Source organism: Telopea speciosissima, chromosome 4 (assembly GCF_018873765.1).
Source record: "Telopea speciosissima isolate NSW1024214 ecotype Mountain lineage chromosome 4, Tspe_v1, whole genome shotgun sequence".
Taxonomy (NCBI): domain Eukaryota; kingdom Viridiplantae; phylum Streptophyta; class Magnoliopsida; order Proteales; family Proteaceae; genus Telopea; species Telopea speciosissima.
This window is the reverse complement of record NC_057919.1, coordinates 56,894,976-56,912,448: the sequence shown is the minus strand read 5'-3', so window position 1 is coordinate 56,912,448 and position 17,473 is coordinate 56,894,976. Positions and strand designations below refer to the sequence as shown.

The window sequence follows — 17,473 nt, the reverse complement described above, 5'->3', positions numbered from 1 at the left end:
ACTTCTGTAATTTAAAAAAATTACATTGAGCCTCTTCAAAATTATGCCTACTCCCTTCAAAGGAAGGTGGATGTAATTTTTAGGGGAATCAGTGTAATTTTTTCAAATTACATGAGTTTTTTTTATAATTTTCCCAAAATAAAATAAAGAGAGAGAGAAAGAGAGAGATCATAGGGAGAGATAAAAGTGATGTGTTTAAACTCCAAATTTAATAGAGAAGTCCACAATTTTCGAACTTGGAAGGTTTGCTCCTAATTAAATAGGAGAAGAAATGGATCATGTTCCATTGTTACTCTATAATCTACCTCCACTACATCTAGAACCGAACCAATGTTGTAGATGAGGTCATGAGGCACATTGACTGAACAGCCGAATTAACAAGAAAGTGAGCATCTCCAACTCGATCTTTTTGAAAAAGAAAGAATATTAATTGCTTTGCCACCCACATTTGCGTGTCTTGGAACTCCCCTGCTGCACATCTCTTTCACAATCACCTCAGTGAATCCCCCCCTCCCTCCCTCCCCCCAAACCAAAGATTTATACGTGTCTAGCTTGTGAGCACAAGGTCTCAACATATAGACTTGGAAATCGAATCCCTCAATGTTTTCAATCCTAGCTATTAGAACAAACACCAAGTAAAACACGAATAGAAACAAAAATAGAATAGGATGACATTGAGATTTAACGTATTATGATGTGCTATGTCTAATTGTCTATGTATAGGCGAAGTTGAAGATGTTCCACTATGTAATGGAAAAAAGTTATAATGTGGAGATCTTCGAAAACAACCAAAACAGCGTTGTTGCTCTTTCTCTCTGTCTCTCTCTCTCTTGAAAATTCTAACATGAAAACCCCAAATTCAACTCCTTTACAACAAGACGGGTAAAAAACATATAAGAACTATACCACGAGGGCTTTGCCCCCGCACCCCCAACAAGATCAATGATGGGCTCCAACCTAAGACCTCCGCTACCACATAGATCTCAAAAAAAATCTCATTTGGTTCATCACCAAAATATGTCGGAACAGGTTAATCCTTGACTGGGTACATGAATTAACGACACACATAACAAATCCAAACCAATTGAACTCAACTAGAATTGATTAGAAACAGAGCAGAATCAGCTAGATCAATCACGTCTGATTCTGATTTGTACTATCATGTTGTGAGTGCATTATAGCGGCTAGGATTGCAACCAGATTGGGTTGGGCCGAATTTCTTAAAACCCCAGCCCAATCCTAAGTCCCCTTAGTTCAACCCAAGTCCAGCCCAACCCAACCCAGCCCGAGATTGAGCTGGGATATTGCAGCCCAGCCCAGCCCAGATTGACCCTAATTCGTATCTTAGAAAAGAGAAGATAGACTTTAATCTGGAATCTGGATCTTCCTGAAAATTTTTCTTTCTTTTTGATTCTACTCACGCGAACTTGCAGAAGCTAATGGGTAATCGATAATGGGTGTCACGGGAAATATCTCAGGAATAGAATGATCATTTTGTTAATGATAAATGGTTCAAATATTCGTGTTCACAACATAACAATTATTTAAGAAAATTAAATAATTCTTATTTTTATTTTAATTCAAAAATAATTTCAGCACAAAGATTTCGGCCTCTACAATAAAAAAAAAGAATCCTTTCATTCAAAGTGATTTGATGTTATGATTAGACTCATAAATAATAAATTGACCAAGTTTCCCTCTACCCAGGTGAATGGGATCCCATTCCTCGAGGGGCGGCAGGAGAGGGCAGGAATGGGTATCGGAAGGGCATTTGGAACATACTAAATCCTAAGAGGGGCTTATGAATCCTAAGATGGTGGGAAAACCGTCCTCTATGGGTGAAAGAAAACTTTGTCTAATAATAAATGTCATCAAACTCTTGTCTCTTATTTATAAAGGTACTAAATACCATTTCTCAATCTAATCTAAGGGTCAAATTTGTGGATTAAGAGGTTCTCTCTTAATCATGTGTGAAGGGAAACTAAGTCCATAATTTAAACTCTTCAACTTTTATAAACGAGGACAACAGTTTTCCTTTGTGGGTGAAGGAAAAGTAAGGATGTAAACGGATCGAATTCGATCGAATAGTTGTAATATTATATTTGTATCCGATTATATTTAGGCGGATTCAGATAACACCCTATTAGTTTTCGGACGGATTCGGATAATATCTTATTCGTTGACATCTTTATCGTTTTGTAGATGAGGGTTAGGATTGAGACTTGAGAGTTCAGCAATTACCCTTTCTTCTACTCTTCTTAGTCTTTGATTTTCTTTCGTTTTCTATTTTTTATTTTATCTTGTATTTATTTTAATAGATATATGATTCCATGTATCACAATGCATAAAACAATATATATATATATATAGATGAACCAATAGAAAATCTAGAAAAAGAATCACATTATCTTAACTTATAAAATTATAAAATTAAAAAAAAAAAAACTTAATCGGATAGATGTGGATAGAAATGTATATTTCACTATTTCAGACATTTTATTACCATCAGATTGCTAAACAAATTGGATAATAATCGATCGGATAGATGCATGGGTTGGGTTGGGCAAGGAGAAAATTATCAATTTTATATAAAATAATATTATAATAAAATATATTATATCATTTATCACCTTCATATATAATATATTATATATCAAAATATGTGTACGGCTTAACTTCATATATAATATATCAATATTAATTTATAGTATAACTTAAAAATAGGGTCGAACTTACCCCAAGGTCTCAATCCTGACCCAGCCTGACCTTGACTCAAGGCCAGAAATTTTCAGCCTTGACCCGCCCTCAAGACTAAGGTATCTCAGTCCAAACCCTGTTCAGGGTCCCAAACTTAGGTTCCATCCATACAGCTCACTAGCTCAGACTCATTCGAGAACCTGAGCCAGCCTAGCGATAATCCACTATAGGCCCATAGGGATATACCTGGTGGCCTATTGTGTAATAGGGAACATAGTATGGATTGTATATGCATCACATATTTTTGAATCATTTTCTTTGAAATTTTGGGGAAAAATGGTGACGACGATAGCAGGGATATAGTAAGAACGTTGACAGGTCTGCATTTTATTGGTTAGATTGGGATCTTAAGAGCATTTAGGTTTAATAAAGTACATGGGAGGATGGAACAAGGTCTCTCTTTGGTATGATTTCGAGAATTATTTCTAGGGTGATTTCAATTTTGGAACGTGTTTGGTATGAATTTTACACTTTATTTCTTGAAACTGAAATTATTTTAATATAAATTATGAAATGGCTGTGGAACTATTTCATCTAAGATTTCAATTATTTTATAAGAAATACTTTAATGAATATGCACTTATAATGAGTGTAAAAATGTCATTCGAAATTTATATTACGAATGAAACCAAAACAACTCATTTTAATGAATACGCGCTTATAATTAGAGTACAAATGTCATTTGAAATTTGTAATAAGAATGAAACCAAAACATCTCTCTCTCTCTCTCTCCCTAAATAATAATAATAATAATAATAATAATAATAAAGGATTTATTTATTATTCTTTTTATCATCACTTTTAATATTATTTTATTATTACAAAAATAAGTATCGGTATTTTTATATTATTATTGTTAATATTAGTATATTCAATATCTTTATTATTAGTATTATTATAATATTAATCACTATCATAATAATAAAAATATTTTGATTTTATTATTACCACTTCTAATATTATTTTTTACTTTAAAGATAATTTATTATTGTTATTTTCATTATTTTTATATCACTATTATTATCATTATCATCCTCATTCTTTATTATTAGTACTATTATTATTATAAATAGAGAGAATCTATTCTTAAAATTGAACTACCAAATGAGTTTCATATTCTTGAAATATTTTACATTGATGCAACCAAGCAATTTCAATTTCGTGACAAAAAACCTATTTGTTGACTTATTTTAATTGCAGTCATGGTAAAATCTTGGTTTATTTAATTATCAAGGACTCCCAAGAACATGTGATTCATTGAACACGAGCAATTTCTTTTCCATCGATATGCCTTGCATTTGTATTTTGAATGAACTCTATATTTTTTAAGGGAAAAAGTTCTCTGTCCGGGAGTGTGGCCTACGCTAGGACTCCCATGAGTCTATCTCTCTCCTCCCATGTGAAAGGACACTTCTGCCCCCTTGTTCTAAGGAGGAGAGAGATAGACACATGGGAGTGCTGGCATAGGCCACACTCCCGTACAGAAAATTGCTTCCCATTTTTTAATTGTCCAACTATATATTCTGCAAGAATATTAAGTTGCCAAGGATTGATGTAGGGGGAAATGAAAGGTGTTTTCTGATCCCCCTTGTGAAGGGGGATGGTTGTAGGGGGTGCCACTCTGAAACAAGGAATCAATCTGAAATTGAAATAAAAATCCTACCAAGGAGAGCCTAAGTAATTAGATCATTATTGATGGAATACTAACAACGTAAGCATGTGCTCTAATAACGATCATATTAGTTAGATTGGGATCATGATGGCAATTTTGTTGAATAAATAGAGGGATTTATGGAATTATTTTGAGTAATTGGGTGACAAGAATAATTTACTTAATTATATCTTAGTAAGTTCGCGTATTATACGCATATCCGAATGTTTAATTAAAAAATATATATTCATCGTATATTTTCGTATATATGGTAAAATACTCGCTTTTTAAATGCATCCATAGTATACACGTATTAAACATGTCTAATACTTTTTAATTTAAGTTTAGTTTTATTAAAAAAAAAACTCAAAACTTAAAGAAGATAAAACACGAAACAAAACACTCGCATACGATTTTGGTCTTCTTCTCTTTGAACCCTAGCCGTCGACAACCCCCATTCCATTCATCTTCTTCATCTCCGTTCTCATTTCAGTTCAAGTGGCCGGTTAATTGCAGCTAGGTAAATCGATGATTGCAGAGGCAAATGAACTTCCATTGGTGATGTTAGTTCATCTTAGAGATGAGTTCATTGATGTGAGCACATCTTAGAGATGAGTTCTAGAACACATTATGTCTTTTTTTTTTTTTTATATCAGATGAGATTCTTTTATTGATATTTTGATTTGTTAAATGATAATCTTATGAGATGTAATAGGGAATATTATATTGTGTTTATTTTAGTTATGAGGTTTCTTTTTGATAAAATCACTGTCTATATGCTATTATTTTGTTTATTACGTGGTGCATGTCTATTACACAGTGAATATATGTCCGTATGTTTGCTTATAAAACGGCCGTATTAAACACGTATTAAACATGTATCGTATTATTGTGGTATACATTTTATTATACCGGATTTTTTAAAAGTATTATTGCCGTCTAGTCCGTTTCATTGCCGAATGTATCCATTCCAGTTCAATTGCAGTTCCCAAACTTACTAACTGAGAATTATATTAAAAGGGTAAGATTATGGGCTAGTCTAGGTTCGACTAAGCATTGGGCTCTATTTCTTTCCTCGGTATCTTTCCACCCCCTCCTCCTCCCTAGCTTGAACAAGACCTCACCAGACAATGGAATAAGTTTTCCATCCCTCTCCAATACAGGGATCTTTATCGTCTCCATGTATCTATCCTTCCATTTCCTCTATTTCCTCTCATAGGGGGTGGAAATGACCACCCTACTCCGAATCTTTATCCTCTCTTGTAACTGCACAGTGCTGTACTGTATCATGTGGCATAGCAGAGGCCATGTGGCACAATGGGCCCCACATGGTGCATATGGCCTCTGTAGCCGCCGCACGATGCAGTATAGCACCTTGTAGTTATTGCATAGGATAAAAATTCACCCTACCCCCTGCCCGAACACCCTGCCTAGGTGGGGTCCACTCCACTCCAACCCTATTAGATGAAATGAAGGAAATGGAGGGGAAGATGAATGGAGACGATAATTTCCCCCAATATAGACTTCCCGAGCATACCTTTCCCTTTCCTAAAGACAATTGTTAGAGTAGTTGGTTGATACCCTGCAGGGAAGGTTTAAAAAAAAATAAAAATCATGAACTGAATTGAGTCCAGCCGATTTCAATTCGATTCTAATTCAGATCGATTGGATTTGACTAGATTCGATCGTAATCTGTCATAATCCTAGATATTAAATAATGATTGGACGACTTGAATCAGCCAGAATCGATACCAATCAATCCCATTTTTTTCAATCTGTGTGTCCGACATCATGGGTTTGACTATCCTATCTTCACTGTGTACTTAAGACACCCTTCCCCTATTCTATGAGATGGAACATTTCCTTTCCTTTCCTTTCCTGAAGACAGTGCTTGCTATGCAAGGTTTGAAAAAAGGGAGAATGTTTTCTGTGCTGCAGCGCAGGCTGCGCCTAGACACATGGGCAGCCTGTGAAGGGGCAAGGTGGTTATTGTGTCCACCCCCATGTGCCTTGGTGCAGCCTGCACTGTGGCACAGAGAATAGCACCCCTTAAAAAAAAATAGTAATCAGGAACTAAATTGGATCCAGTCGATTCTAATTCAATTCTATTTCGGATCAATTGGAATCGACTAGAATTGGGCATAATCTACCTTAACCCTTGATAATGGATACGAAATTGACTGAAATTGGGATAGGCCTTGGCCGATTCGATCAATCTCATTCTAATTTTTTTCTGATATTTTAATTCGTGATACCAAAGTGTAGGCATCCGAAGAGGTCATGGGTTCGACTCTTGTATTTTCATCGCCTCACTCTCTAGCAACTCTAGTAAAAAATCCCATGAGGCTCTCTTAGATAGGCAGAACATGAAAAAAAAATAATAATAAAAATAAAAAATAAAAAATACTAGCAAAAAAAAACATGAAAAAAAAAATCCTTTTTTATTAGTCCAAGTCCAATCAAAGCTTCATATCTCATAGTGAAGGTAGAAATTCTTGTGGTCAAGTGCCTAGCGCACTTGGTAACTAGTGGTGCGTGAAAGCCTATTGCTACCGCGAGGTCTTGAGTTCAAACCTCCTGGTTCACATCCGACATCCCCCCTGCTCCTTACCTATCCAAAAAAAAAGGGAAAATTACATATACCTCCCCTGTACTTTGGCCTAATTACACGTTCCTCCCCTTGGTTTTCCCACCTTACATTCGATTCCCCTATAGTTTTCCAAAAATTACTAATTCCTCCCCTGCCGTTACCATCTGTCTGTTATGTGCTGATGTGGCGTAGTTAGATTTTTTATAATGCCCAAACTAACCCTGGCCATTTGAGATGACCCTTTTACCCTTCTTCTTCATCTACCTCCTCCTGCAACTTCGTCCCAACCATGGCAACCTCTAATTTTGACATTGAATCAAACTTTTCTGAATCCAAGAATACCCTTCTTCTTCTTCATGTTGCAATCCCACCTGCCCCCACCCACCTCATCATGGATAAATCCACATTTTTATTACCCTTCTTCCATTACATCTTGCTTTCTAGGGTTTGGTAAGAATCGTTCTAACTGGTCCCTGGATTCCTGTGAACCCAATTAACTGGTGTTGAAGATGATAATGTCTGAAGAAAACAAAGTACAAGCAGTAATGCTAGGGCTTGCAACACAGGTTTTCAAGTTCATGACTCCTTGAGAAGCAAGTATCACATTCAATCGAATTGGAATCAATGAGATCAAATTAACAATGAAATTCCTGCAAATTCTAAAATTCTATCAATACACATCAGTCAAAGCTCCTAGAATAAGAAGGTTTGCAATCGAGCTAGCAATTTGGATGATGAAAAACAACAAAGCAACGATTCGTACTTTTAGGCTCTTGGGATGGAGGGGGAGCTTGAGATTGTGAGAGAGACGATATCAGAGATGGAAAAAGCTATAACCTTTTCTCAGGAACAATTGGACTAAGCAGGCACACTGAAACACTCCACTCACTTGTTGATAATGCACTCGAGTTTCTGCAAATCTAATATTATTTGACTAAATGTACATTGTGTATAGTTATCGGTTTTTCTTGGAAAGATTTAGAGATAAAATTCTTCATTCTTTCTGCACTCCTAGTCCCACAGAACGATTCTTACCAAACCGTAGAAAGCAAGATGAAATGGGTTTGCAGATGAGGAACTTACAGAAAGTGCTACAGCTGAGACTCCCTTTAATTGTTGAAAGCAATCATGGTCAGCGTAGGAGCATAAATTTCATAGAATTCTCGCAAAATGGATACGAAGAACTAGATCTTCAAGTTCCCTGATAAGCTTCGGTACTACTTCCAGATTCAATATCCGAGAGCAGTTTTGATTGCTCTCCGGTGCCAACATTGCAATTGCTTTCCCTGTTGCAATCCTCACACGATTTAGGTCATCAAGTAAGCCCTCCTCGAAAAAAATCCGGAACAGTTCTTTAATGATTCCACCTGTACTTCAAATCCACTCTGTTGCTTCTTCTTCGAAGGCCAAACTGGTTAAAATCTCAATTCCCAGAATTTGAAGCATTGGGTATTTCTCACCATACTTGAGTATTTCTCTGATGTTGCTGACTGTGAAAACAATCTCTAAAATCTCTTTCCTGAGAAAATTCCCAACAGTACTATAAGTTCTTGCGAGCAACTTCAGCAATTGCAGGGCTCGTTTCATCATTTATATTGGATTATTTGTTTGGTGACTGTTCCTGAGAACCCTCTCTCCAGCATGTGTGAGATCAACAATTTTTTGCAGGAGACCTCTAGTGTTACCGTATAAGAGTCCGAGGAGGAGGAGGCCGCGGCGGCAATGGTGGCGGTGGAGGAGGAGCCAACGGCTGTAGTGATGGCGGCGACGGCGGTGGTGGTGGCGGTGGAGGAGGAAAGAAATGAGTGTTTTAAGGTTGAAGATGATGAAAAGGGTATCATTGTAATTCTACTTGTGGTATTTTAGAACAAGGGTAATATTGTCTTTTTACACCATTAACTAACAGTTCCCCAACACCGTCAACCATAAGGGCTCAAAGTATAAGGTAGGAAAACCAAGGGGAGGAACGTGTAATTAGGCCAAAGTACAGGGGAGGTATATGTAATTTTCCCAAAAAACAAAGGTAGAAATTCTTTCACCATGGGTGAAAAGAAACTGAGCCGGAGAAGAAATAGGCCCAGGTCCAATGCCATTTGGGTTTTTTATGGGCCGTGTACCCCATGAACACATTGGAACTTTGAAGTGTATGAAATGAAAATTGCTGTCTTGATTCTTGCTCCGTCTTAGGCCTCGCCGCCTCAGTCCTTCAGGGTTTATCATTCTCTCATTGTGTCGCTGGTGGCGAACCGCGCTGCGTTTTACTCTTCTTCTTCTTCGCTGGTGTGAAGTCTGCACCGAGGAGAAAACCAGTTTTGCAACTTCAGATTCAGTCTCCAGGTTAGTTTTTTGTTTTGTTTAATTGTTTCTCTTTCTTAGCGTTGCTTTCTGTCTTTCTTCAAAATCTAGGGTTTTTGTTTCCCTTCCCTGGAACTTTGAAGTGTATGAAATGAAAATTGCTGTCTTGATTCTTGCTTCGTCTTAGGCCTCGCCGCCTCAGTCCTTCAGGGTTTCATTCTCTCATTGTGTCGCTGGTGGTGAACCGCGCTGCGTTTTACTCTTCTTCTTCTTCGCTGGTGTGAAGTCTGCACCAAGGAGAAAACCAGTTTTGCAACTTCAGATTCAGTCTCCAGGTTAGTTTTTTGTTTTGTTTAATTGTTTCTTTTTCTTAGCGTTGCTTTCTGTCTTTCTTCAAAATCTAGGGTTTTTGTTTCCCTTCCCTGGCAGTAGACTTGTAGGGTTTCTGGGGCTATTCTCGTCATGTACCTCTACAGCCTCACCCTACAAAGAGCCACAGGTGTTGTCTGTGCCACCAATGGGAACTTCGTTGGTGGGAAATCTCAAGAGATTGTTGTGGCAAGAGGTAAAGTTCTTGATCTTTTGCGACCTGACGAGAATGGCAAGATCCAGACTATTCTCTCCGTGGAGGTCTTTGGTGCTATCCGCTCTTTAGCCCAGTTTAGATTAACTGGTTCTCAGAAAGATTACATCGTCGTTGGCTCCGATTCCGGTCGAATAGTGATACTCGAGTATAACAAAGAGAAGAATGTTTTCGATAAAATCCATCAAGAGACTTTTGGGAAATCGGGTTGTCGTCGCATTGTTCCGGGGCAGTACCTGGCTGTTGATCCCAAGGGCCGTGCGGTAATGATTGCAGCTTGCGAGAAGCAGAAGCTCGTTTACGTATTGAACAGGGATACTGCTGCGAGGCTGACCATTTCTTCACCTTTAGAAGCCCATAAGTCTCACACCATTGTGTATTCCGTTTGTGGTGTGGATTGCGGTTTTGACAACCCCATTTTCGCTGCGATTGAGCTCGATTACTCTGAAGCTGATCAGGATTCGACTGGGCAGGCAGCAAACGAGGCTCAGAAACACCTTACTTTCTATGAGCTAGATCTTGGCCTTAACCATGTCTCCAGAAAATGGTCGGGACCGATTGACAATGGCGCCAACATGCTCGTCACGGTTCCTGGTGGTGGGGATGGCCCTAGTGGTGTCCTTGTCTGTGCTGAGAATTTTGTTATTTATAAGAACCAAGGCCACCCTGATGTTCGGGCTGTTATTCCTAGACGAGCTGATTTACCGGCTGAGCGTGGGGTGCTTATAGTATCTGCTGCTACTCACAGGCAGAAATCCATGTTCTTCTTTTTGTTGCAGACAGAGTATGGGGATGTATTTAAGGTCACACTAGAACACGAAAAAGACCACGAAAATGAACGTGTTACAGAGCTGAGGATTAAGTATTTTGATACAATGCCAGTTACCGCCGCAATGTGTGTTCTGAAAACTGGGTTTCTATTTGCTGCTTCAGAGTTTGGGAATCATGCTTTGTATCAGTTTAAGGCGATAGGAGATGATGCGGATGTGGAATCTTCATCAGCTACACTAATGGAAACGGAAGAAGGTTTCCAACCTGTATTCTTCCAGCCTAGGGGTCTTAAGAATCTTGTGAGAATTGACCAAGTTGAGAGCTTGATGCCAGTCATGGACATGAAGGTTAATAATCTCTTTGAGGAAGAGACCCCTCAGATTTTCACACTTTGTGGTCGAGGCCCTCGTTCTTCTTTGCGGATATTGAGACCAGGTTTAGCCATCAGTGAGATGGCTGTATCCCAACTCCCTGGTATTCCAAGTGCTGTTTGGACAGTGAAGAAGAATTTGAATGATGAATTTGATGCTTACATTGTTGTCTCATTCGCTAATGCAACCCTTGTGCTTTCAATTGGTGAGACGGTTGAAGAAGTTAGTGATAGTGGGTTTCTTGACACTACGCCATCTCTTGCTGTTTCTCTGTTAGGAGACGATTCTCTAATGCAAGTTCATCCCAATGGTATTAGGCATATAAGAGAAGATGGGCGTATTAATGAGTGGAAAACTCCAGGGAAAAGGACGATTGTGAAGGTTGCCTCCAATAGGCTTCAAGTGGTCATTGCTCTAAGTGGAGGGGAGCTTATCTATTTTGAGATGGACATGACAGGTCTGTTGATGGAGGTTGAAAAACATGAAATGTCGGGTGATGTAGCTTGTCTAGACATTGCTCCAGTACCTGAAGGACGGCAGAGGTCTCGTTTCCTTGCAGTTGGGTCATATGACAATACGATCCGCATCCTATCTTTGGATCCTGATGATTGTATGCAGGTTTTGAGTGTGCAGAGTGTGTCGTCTCCTCCAGAGTCTCTCCTCTTACTCGAAGTGCAGGCATCTATTGGTGGGGAGGATGGTGCTGATCACCCAGCTAGTGTTTTTCTTAATGCAGGTTTACAGAATGGTGTTCTGTTCAGAACTGTAGTTGATATGGTGACTGGTCAGCTTTCCGATACCCGTTCCCGCTTCTTAGGACTGCGAGCCCCCAAACTTTTCTCTTGTATTGTGAGAGGAAGGCGGGCGATGCTTTGCCTGTCGAGCCGGCCTTGGCTTGGTTATATTCATCAAGGGCATTTCTTGTTGACTCCCCTTTCATATGAAACTCTTGAATATGCTGCCTCATTTTCATCTGATCAGTGTGCGGAAGGTGTTGTTGCTGTTGCCGGGGATGCATTAAGAGTTTTCACAATTGAGCGGCTGGGAGAGACATTCAATGAAACTGTGATACCTCTGAGATATACTCCAAGAAAGTTTGTCTTTCACCCCAAGCGGAAACTGTTGGTTACGATTGAGAGTGATCAGGGGGCATTTACTGCAGAAGAGCGTGAAGCTGCAAGAAAGGAATTCTTGGAGGCTGCTGGAATGGGGGAGAATGCAAATGGTAATTTGGAACAGATGGAAAATGGTGGTGATGATGAGGATAAGGATGATCCTCTTTCTGATGAGCAGTATGGCTATCCAAAGGCCGAGTCAGACAAGTGGGTGTCTTGCATCAGAGTTCTTGATCCAAGGAGTGCAAGCACAACCTGTTTGTTAGAGCTGCAGGATAATGAGGCGGCATTTAGTATCTGTACTGTAAATTTTCATGACAAGGAATATGGAACTCTCTTGGCAGTTGGTACAGCAAAAGCATTGCAGTTTTGGCCCAAGAAAAGATTTACAGCAGGATTCATTCATATCTATAGATTTGTGGAGGATGGGAAATCCCTTGAACTTCTGCACAAGACGCAAGTAGAGGGCATTCCTCTTGCTTTGTGCCAATACCAAGGAAGATTACTTGCTGGCATTGGACCTGTACTCAGATTATATGATCTAGGGAAGAGGAGATTGCTTAGAAAATGTGAAAATAAGCTTTTCCCCAACACAATTATCTCTATTCACACATACCGTGACCGGATTTATGTTGGTGATATCCAAGAGGTATGTTCCTTATGAGTACAGCTTGCGTGTCTCTGTATGTGATGCAGAAACTATTTGTTAGCGTATATTTGTTATTCTTTATGGTCTTAGTAATGGTTTGGAAAGGAATGCAATAAGAAGAATGAGGCATACCGCTTAGGCACACAGTGGCACAGTACAATCACTCAAGCACATGCACAAAATAGACATGCAACAGAGATCCACATGTCAAGCATCACAAAAAAGGAAAGTCAAGAAGCATTAGAAACACTGCCTAAACTAAATTAAAAATCTTTTTGTTTTTTCATGCACAGAAAACCAAATATCATCATCTCATAGAGAAGGTATTTGAGAATTAAGATTGTAGATTCTGGTTCTGGAGAATGGGCACAAGTAATGTATCAATAGGAAAATAGTGAAAAAAGTAGTTTGGTAACACAGTATAGTACAGTCATTAGCGTAAAACCAGTGGACATCTATTAGAGAAACCCCAGAATGTGGATCTTGTGGAATAGGGCATCAAATAGGATTTAGAAAATCCTAAATGAATGAGGGGAAGAAGTCTGAAGGGCTTGAAGTGTGGGCCTCACACTGCAACATGAACCTCTAATTCTTAGAATCACCATATGCATTATGCCAACAAGTCTACCCCCTTCCTTTCCATGTCTTAGTTTGGCTTTATTATTTCTTTTACTTCCAATGGCACAAAAACTTGCCTACTTTTGTGAAGCAACCAGTGGGTTTCTTCTTATCATTCCTTCTAAAGATTCATGGGGTGGAGATTTTACAGTCTAGTATGACTGGATTTGAAAACAAAAAAAAAAACATCACCCTCAATTTCATGAGAGGTAGTTTAGCTAAGTGAGCAACAAGCTGGATATGAACTGATTTTATAGATCTTCTCCATGCTATGTAGCACTTTAATTTGGATAATAAAAGAGAAAAGGATGCATGTGGTTTGGAAGATTCCAGTTTCAATATCACATCTTAATGTAGTCCTAGATAGGTAGGAGACCTACTAGGAGCCAAACAACAGGATCAAATAACAAAAGGGGCTGCTGGTTCGAATGGACAGCACTAGGATTTAGGTCAATTCCTAGGGTTTGGGTTGGATATTGGGAAAGGGGTTTATAGGGTATTAATGGGCAGGTCTAGGAGGTCAATATGGTATAAAAAGGTTAGGATTTGGATGAGTTTTGAAATTCTGTAATTTTGGGCAGAATTGAATTTTAGGGTTTTGGGTTTGAGTTTTAATGGAGCAAGGAGATGAAGGGGTTAGAGTGGGAGTTTGGGGCTGAAACTTCGATCGAGTGTCAACAATGATGTAAGGGATGTATGCTGAAAGTTTGGTTTGAAACTGATGGACAGATTTAGAGTTATGGAGGTTTCCTAGTAGAAGTAGGAGAGATGGGTAAAACTGTAATTTCAAATAATCGGTTGGGTGGATGGTGCTGAAATTTGAATCGAGTCTCTCTTAGGGTTTGAGGAAGACTTGATCACATTTTTAGCATATTCTAATGGTTAGATTTGGCTGGGCAGAATTCTCACGAAAATCACCTTGTATGTGACCTTCGAGAAGGAAGAAGAATAGTTGCAGAATTTCTTACTTGTTACAAGTCTTCAATGGCAGCAACTTTGAAGATGAACAATGGGGTCTCCCGATCTTCACAATGCAAGGAGATAAGTAGCAGCCCTCCCGATCTTCACAATGCAAGGAGTCGATTGGAGATCCACCAATCCCTTCCACCTTGAGATCCACAAGGATATACACTCACAAGAGCAGCAACAATGGCAGCAAGCATGAAGCTAATTTTTATTAATCAAATTCGTCTGTAATGCTGGCCTCCCTTACAAACTTATATAGAAGACTCAAAAATAGACTTAGACACTAAAAAGGAATGGCCTAACCCTATCCCTAACCTATTAGGTAACTTAAACCAACTAGGAAACTAAAATACTAAAAGAAATAGACTCAAAACATGGCTGGACTTATAGAGTCCTAATCCAACCCAACTTACATCACATGACCACTTAACCAAGTCACATGATCACTTAAATTGAACCAATTGGATGCAACTAATTTGAACCAGTTCAATTAAAAAACATAAAAATAAACTAAGTATTGGGCTAATCCCGTATGCAACCTATATATCCATATTTTAGGCCCATAAAAGTGGCCTATTACATTAAAAACCCATGGGATCAAAGGCCCAACATGTATGTAACCCAACCTTAGACTTATTCCCAATGAAACAAGCCCTATTTGGTGATGAATCTGCATCACATCTGCTGATGACCAATGTATTATGAAAAAAAAGTTCAATGGTCATGATTTTCCCTAGCACTGCAACTTGGGCTTGTTTCAGCTGCTTAATTTGGCTTTAAAGTTTGGATCCTGAGCTGCATTTGAATTGTGGGCTTTAGTCCTTTAGCAATTAAAGTGACCCATGCCTTCAATTGTTTACTATCTTTTCATCATATATACCTTTGCCTAAAATATTAATAGTTAGTGTTGTGACATAGTGTGAATTGTTGTAATGCTTTTTTCTTCTCTTTCTTTTTTTAATGCTCATTTTCAGTTGTGTGTGTGTGTGTGTGTGTGTTTGGGGGAGGGTGTTTTTCCTTTTCTTTTTCTTTTTCTTTTTTTGTATTGGAGGGGGGGGGGGGGGGGCGGGGGAGGAAGAGGAAGTGGTAGATTGGCACTTTCTATGGGCCCTTACTCTTTTGAGTTTTAGGCTTGTTGTCTATTGTTGTTGGTGCTGTAATTTACTCCTTGTATCTCAGTTTAAGTCAGTAAATTTCTTTGGTTCTCTATCAAGGGAAAAATTCACAGTTTTGATCTTGGGGTTCTTCCTTTTTGACATAACCCAACTAATCCAGTTTGCAGCATTATTTCTCTTTGGTGCAATATTTATTTATTTTTTAACTTATATACTGACCCTGCATTGGTGCTTTCCTTTACAGTCATTCCATTACTGCAAGTACAGACGGGATGAGAATCAACTTTATATATTTGCAGATGATTGTGTTCCCAGATGGCTTACAGCATCCCACCATATAGACTTTGACACCATGGCAGGTGCCGACAAGTTTGGAAATGTGTACTTTGTGCGTTTACCCCAGGATGTCTCAGATGAGATTGAGGAAGATCCAACTGGAGGGAAGATAAAGTGGGAGCAAGGTAAGCTGAATGGGGCTCCGAATAAGGTAGAGGAGATTGTACAATTCCATGTGGGTGATGTGGTCACATGCTTGCAGAAGGCATCCCTCATACCAGGGGGTGGTGACTGCATCATTTATGGGACTGTCATGGGCAGCTTGGGAGCTTTGCTTGCTTTCTCATCCAGGGAAGATGTTGACTTCTTTTCTCATCTGGAGATGCATATGAGGCAGGAGCACCCACCTTTGTGTGGCAGAGATCACATGGCCTTCAGATCGGCTTACTTCCCAGTGAAGGTAAACATTTTGAGACGGAATTTTCTTGACAAAAACAAGTCACAACTCACAATCAATTTTTGAGTTACATACATGGCATGGCATGGCATGCTCTATCCTCTGCATTTCTTATCTTAGCTACTAGAAAAAGATCTTTTTTAATGATCAGGATGGTCCTTGGATGTACTTCACCCAATGCCGTGCCGGGGGGGGACCATTCCCAGGAAGGGAAATAGGGATACCAAACAACTGTTTTTGTGTTCAAAACAATTTTTGGGACAAAGAAAGATTCCAAGAATGTGTACCAAAGACACCCTTCCAAGAATGTGTACCAAAGACACCCTTAGTTTCATGGTTTCAATTATTTCTGATTCTTCTTTGGAACAACTGTGTTAGTATGTCAACATGTGGGCCTCTCCATTGAGATCCATATGTGACATGCGGGACTCCTTGATAGGGAAAAAGATTAACCATGGCCGCTCGCTACCAATATACTTCTTTCGTCTGGATGCTCTGAAACAATAAGGGGAAGAGCACAATTGGGGATGAAATATTTATTCGACATTACCCTGTTTTTTTTATGAGATACTGACATTACTTGTTTAGTTCATGCTTTGGTTATATTGGCCACAAATTAGTTTGCTTTTCCAAATTCCATCTACATACCATTCTTCCATTTTTATTCCATAATGAGTGATAGGACTTTTGTATGCAACTTAATGATCTCAACTTGTCAGCAGTTAGTAGTATTTGGTGGCAAGGCCTGATGAACCTTACATTCATGGGATTATTTTGCAGGATGTGATTGATGGAGATCTGTGTGAACAGTTCCCCACGCTGCCTGCAGATATGCAGAGGAAGATTGCTGATGAACTGGATAGAACTCCGGGGGAGATACTGAAGAAACTTGAAGACATCAGGAATAAGATCATATGAGAAGCATGTCTACTAGGCCTCCTGATCTGACAGAAATGTTAGCACTTATTATCTTGGTGATCACTATTTATCTTTTGTCAGAAGTTGATCTCTATGTATACTACTGAAATTACTTAAACAACCCGAGCACAGCAGGTGGATTCGAGTCCAATTACAAGCGAAAATCATTTGATATCAGTTGTTTTGACCCTTTGACTCTTGCATGTATTTTTTTTTTCTAATCATTCAGTAAAATGGTTATTTCTTCAGTATGTACAAGTGATATGGGAAGGTTTTGTTCATGTTCCTCTCTGTCGTGCATGTGTCAATTTATTGTATTTGTGACCTTTAAATAGTGGATC

At 38.9% G+C, this 17,473-nt stretch overlaps 1 protein-coding gene across 2 annotated transcripts; it reads left to right on the top strand.

Annotated features, from left to right (window-relative positions):
- The first annotated feature begins 9,307 nt into the window (after positions 1-9,307).
- LOC122657986 (spliceosome-associated protein 130 A) lies at positions 9,308-17,413 on the top strand. 2 transcript variants are annotated; one of them, XM_043852817.1, is made up of 5 exons: positions 9,308-9,335; positions 9,723-12,782; positions 15,726-16,217; positions 16,995-17,188; positions 17,220-17,413. In XM_043852817.1, the coding sequence occupies exons 2-4, from the start codon at positions 9,756-9,758 to the stop codon at positions 17,130-17,132; spliced, it is 3,657 nt and encodes a 1,218-aa protein (XP_043708752.1). In that variant the 5' UTR covers positions 9,308-9,335; positions 9,723-9,755; the 3' UTR covers positions 17,133-17,188; positions 17,220-17,413. The 2 variants fall into 2 exon arrangements, with proteins under 2 accessions (XP_043708752.1, XP_043708753.1); XM_043852818.1 differs by having other exon boundaries at positions 16,995-17,191; positions 17,222-17,413.
- The last annotated feature ends 60 nt before the right edge of the window (positions 17,414-17,473 follow it).

Bases quoted from the DNA above. Each gene is read 5' to 3' on its own strand.
- LOC122657986 (XM_043852817.1), top strand. From the start codon at position 9,756: ATGTACCTCTACAGCCTCACCCTACAAAGAGCCACAGGTGTTGTCTGT. The intron at 12,783-15,725 runs GTATGTTCCTTA...TTTCCTTTACAG, and splicing joins ATGTTGGTGATATCCAAGAG to TCATTCCATTACTGCAAGTA. The intron at 16,218-16,994 runs GTAAACATTTTG...ATTATTTTGCAG, and splicing joins CGGCTTACTTCCCAGTGAAG to GATGTGATTGATGGAGATCT.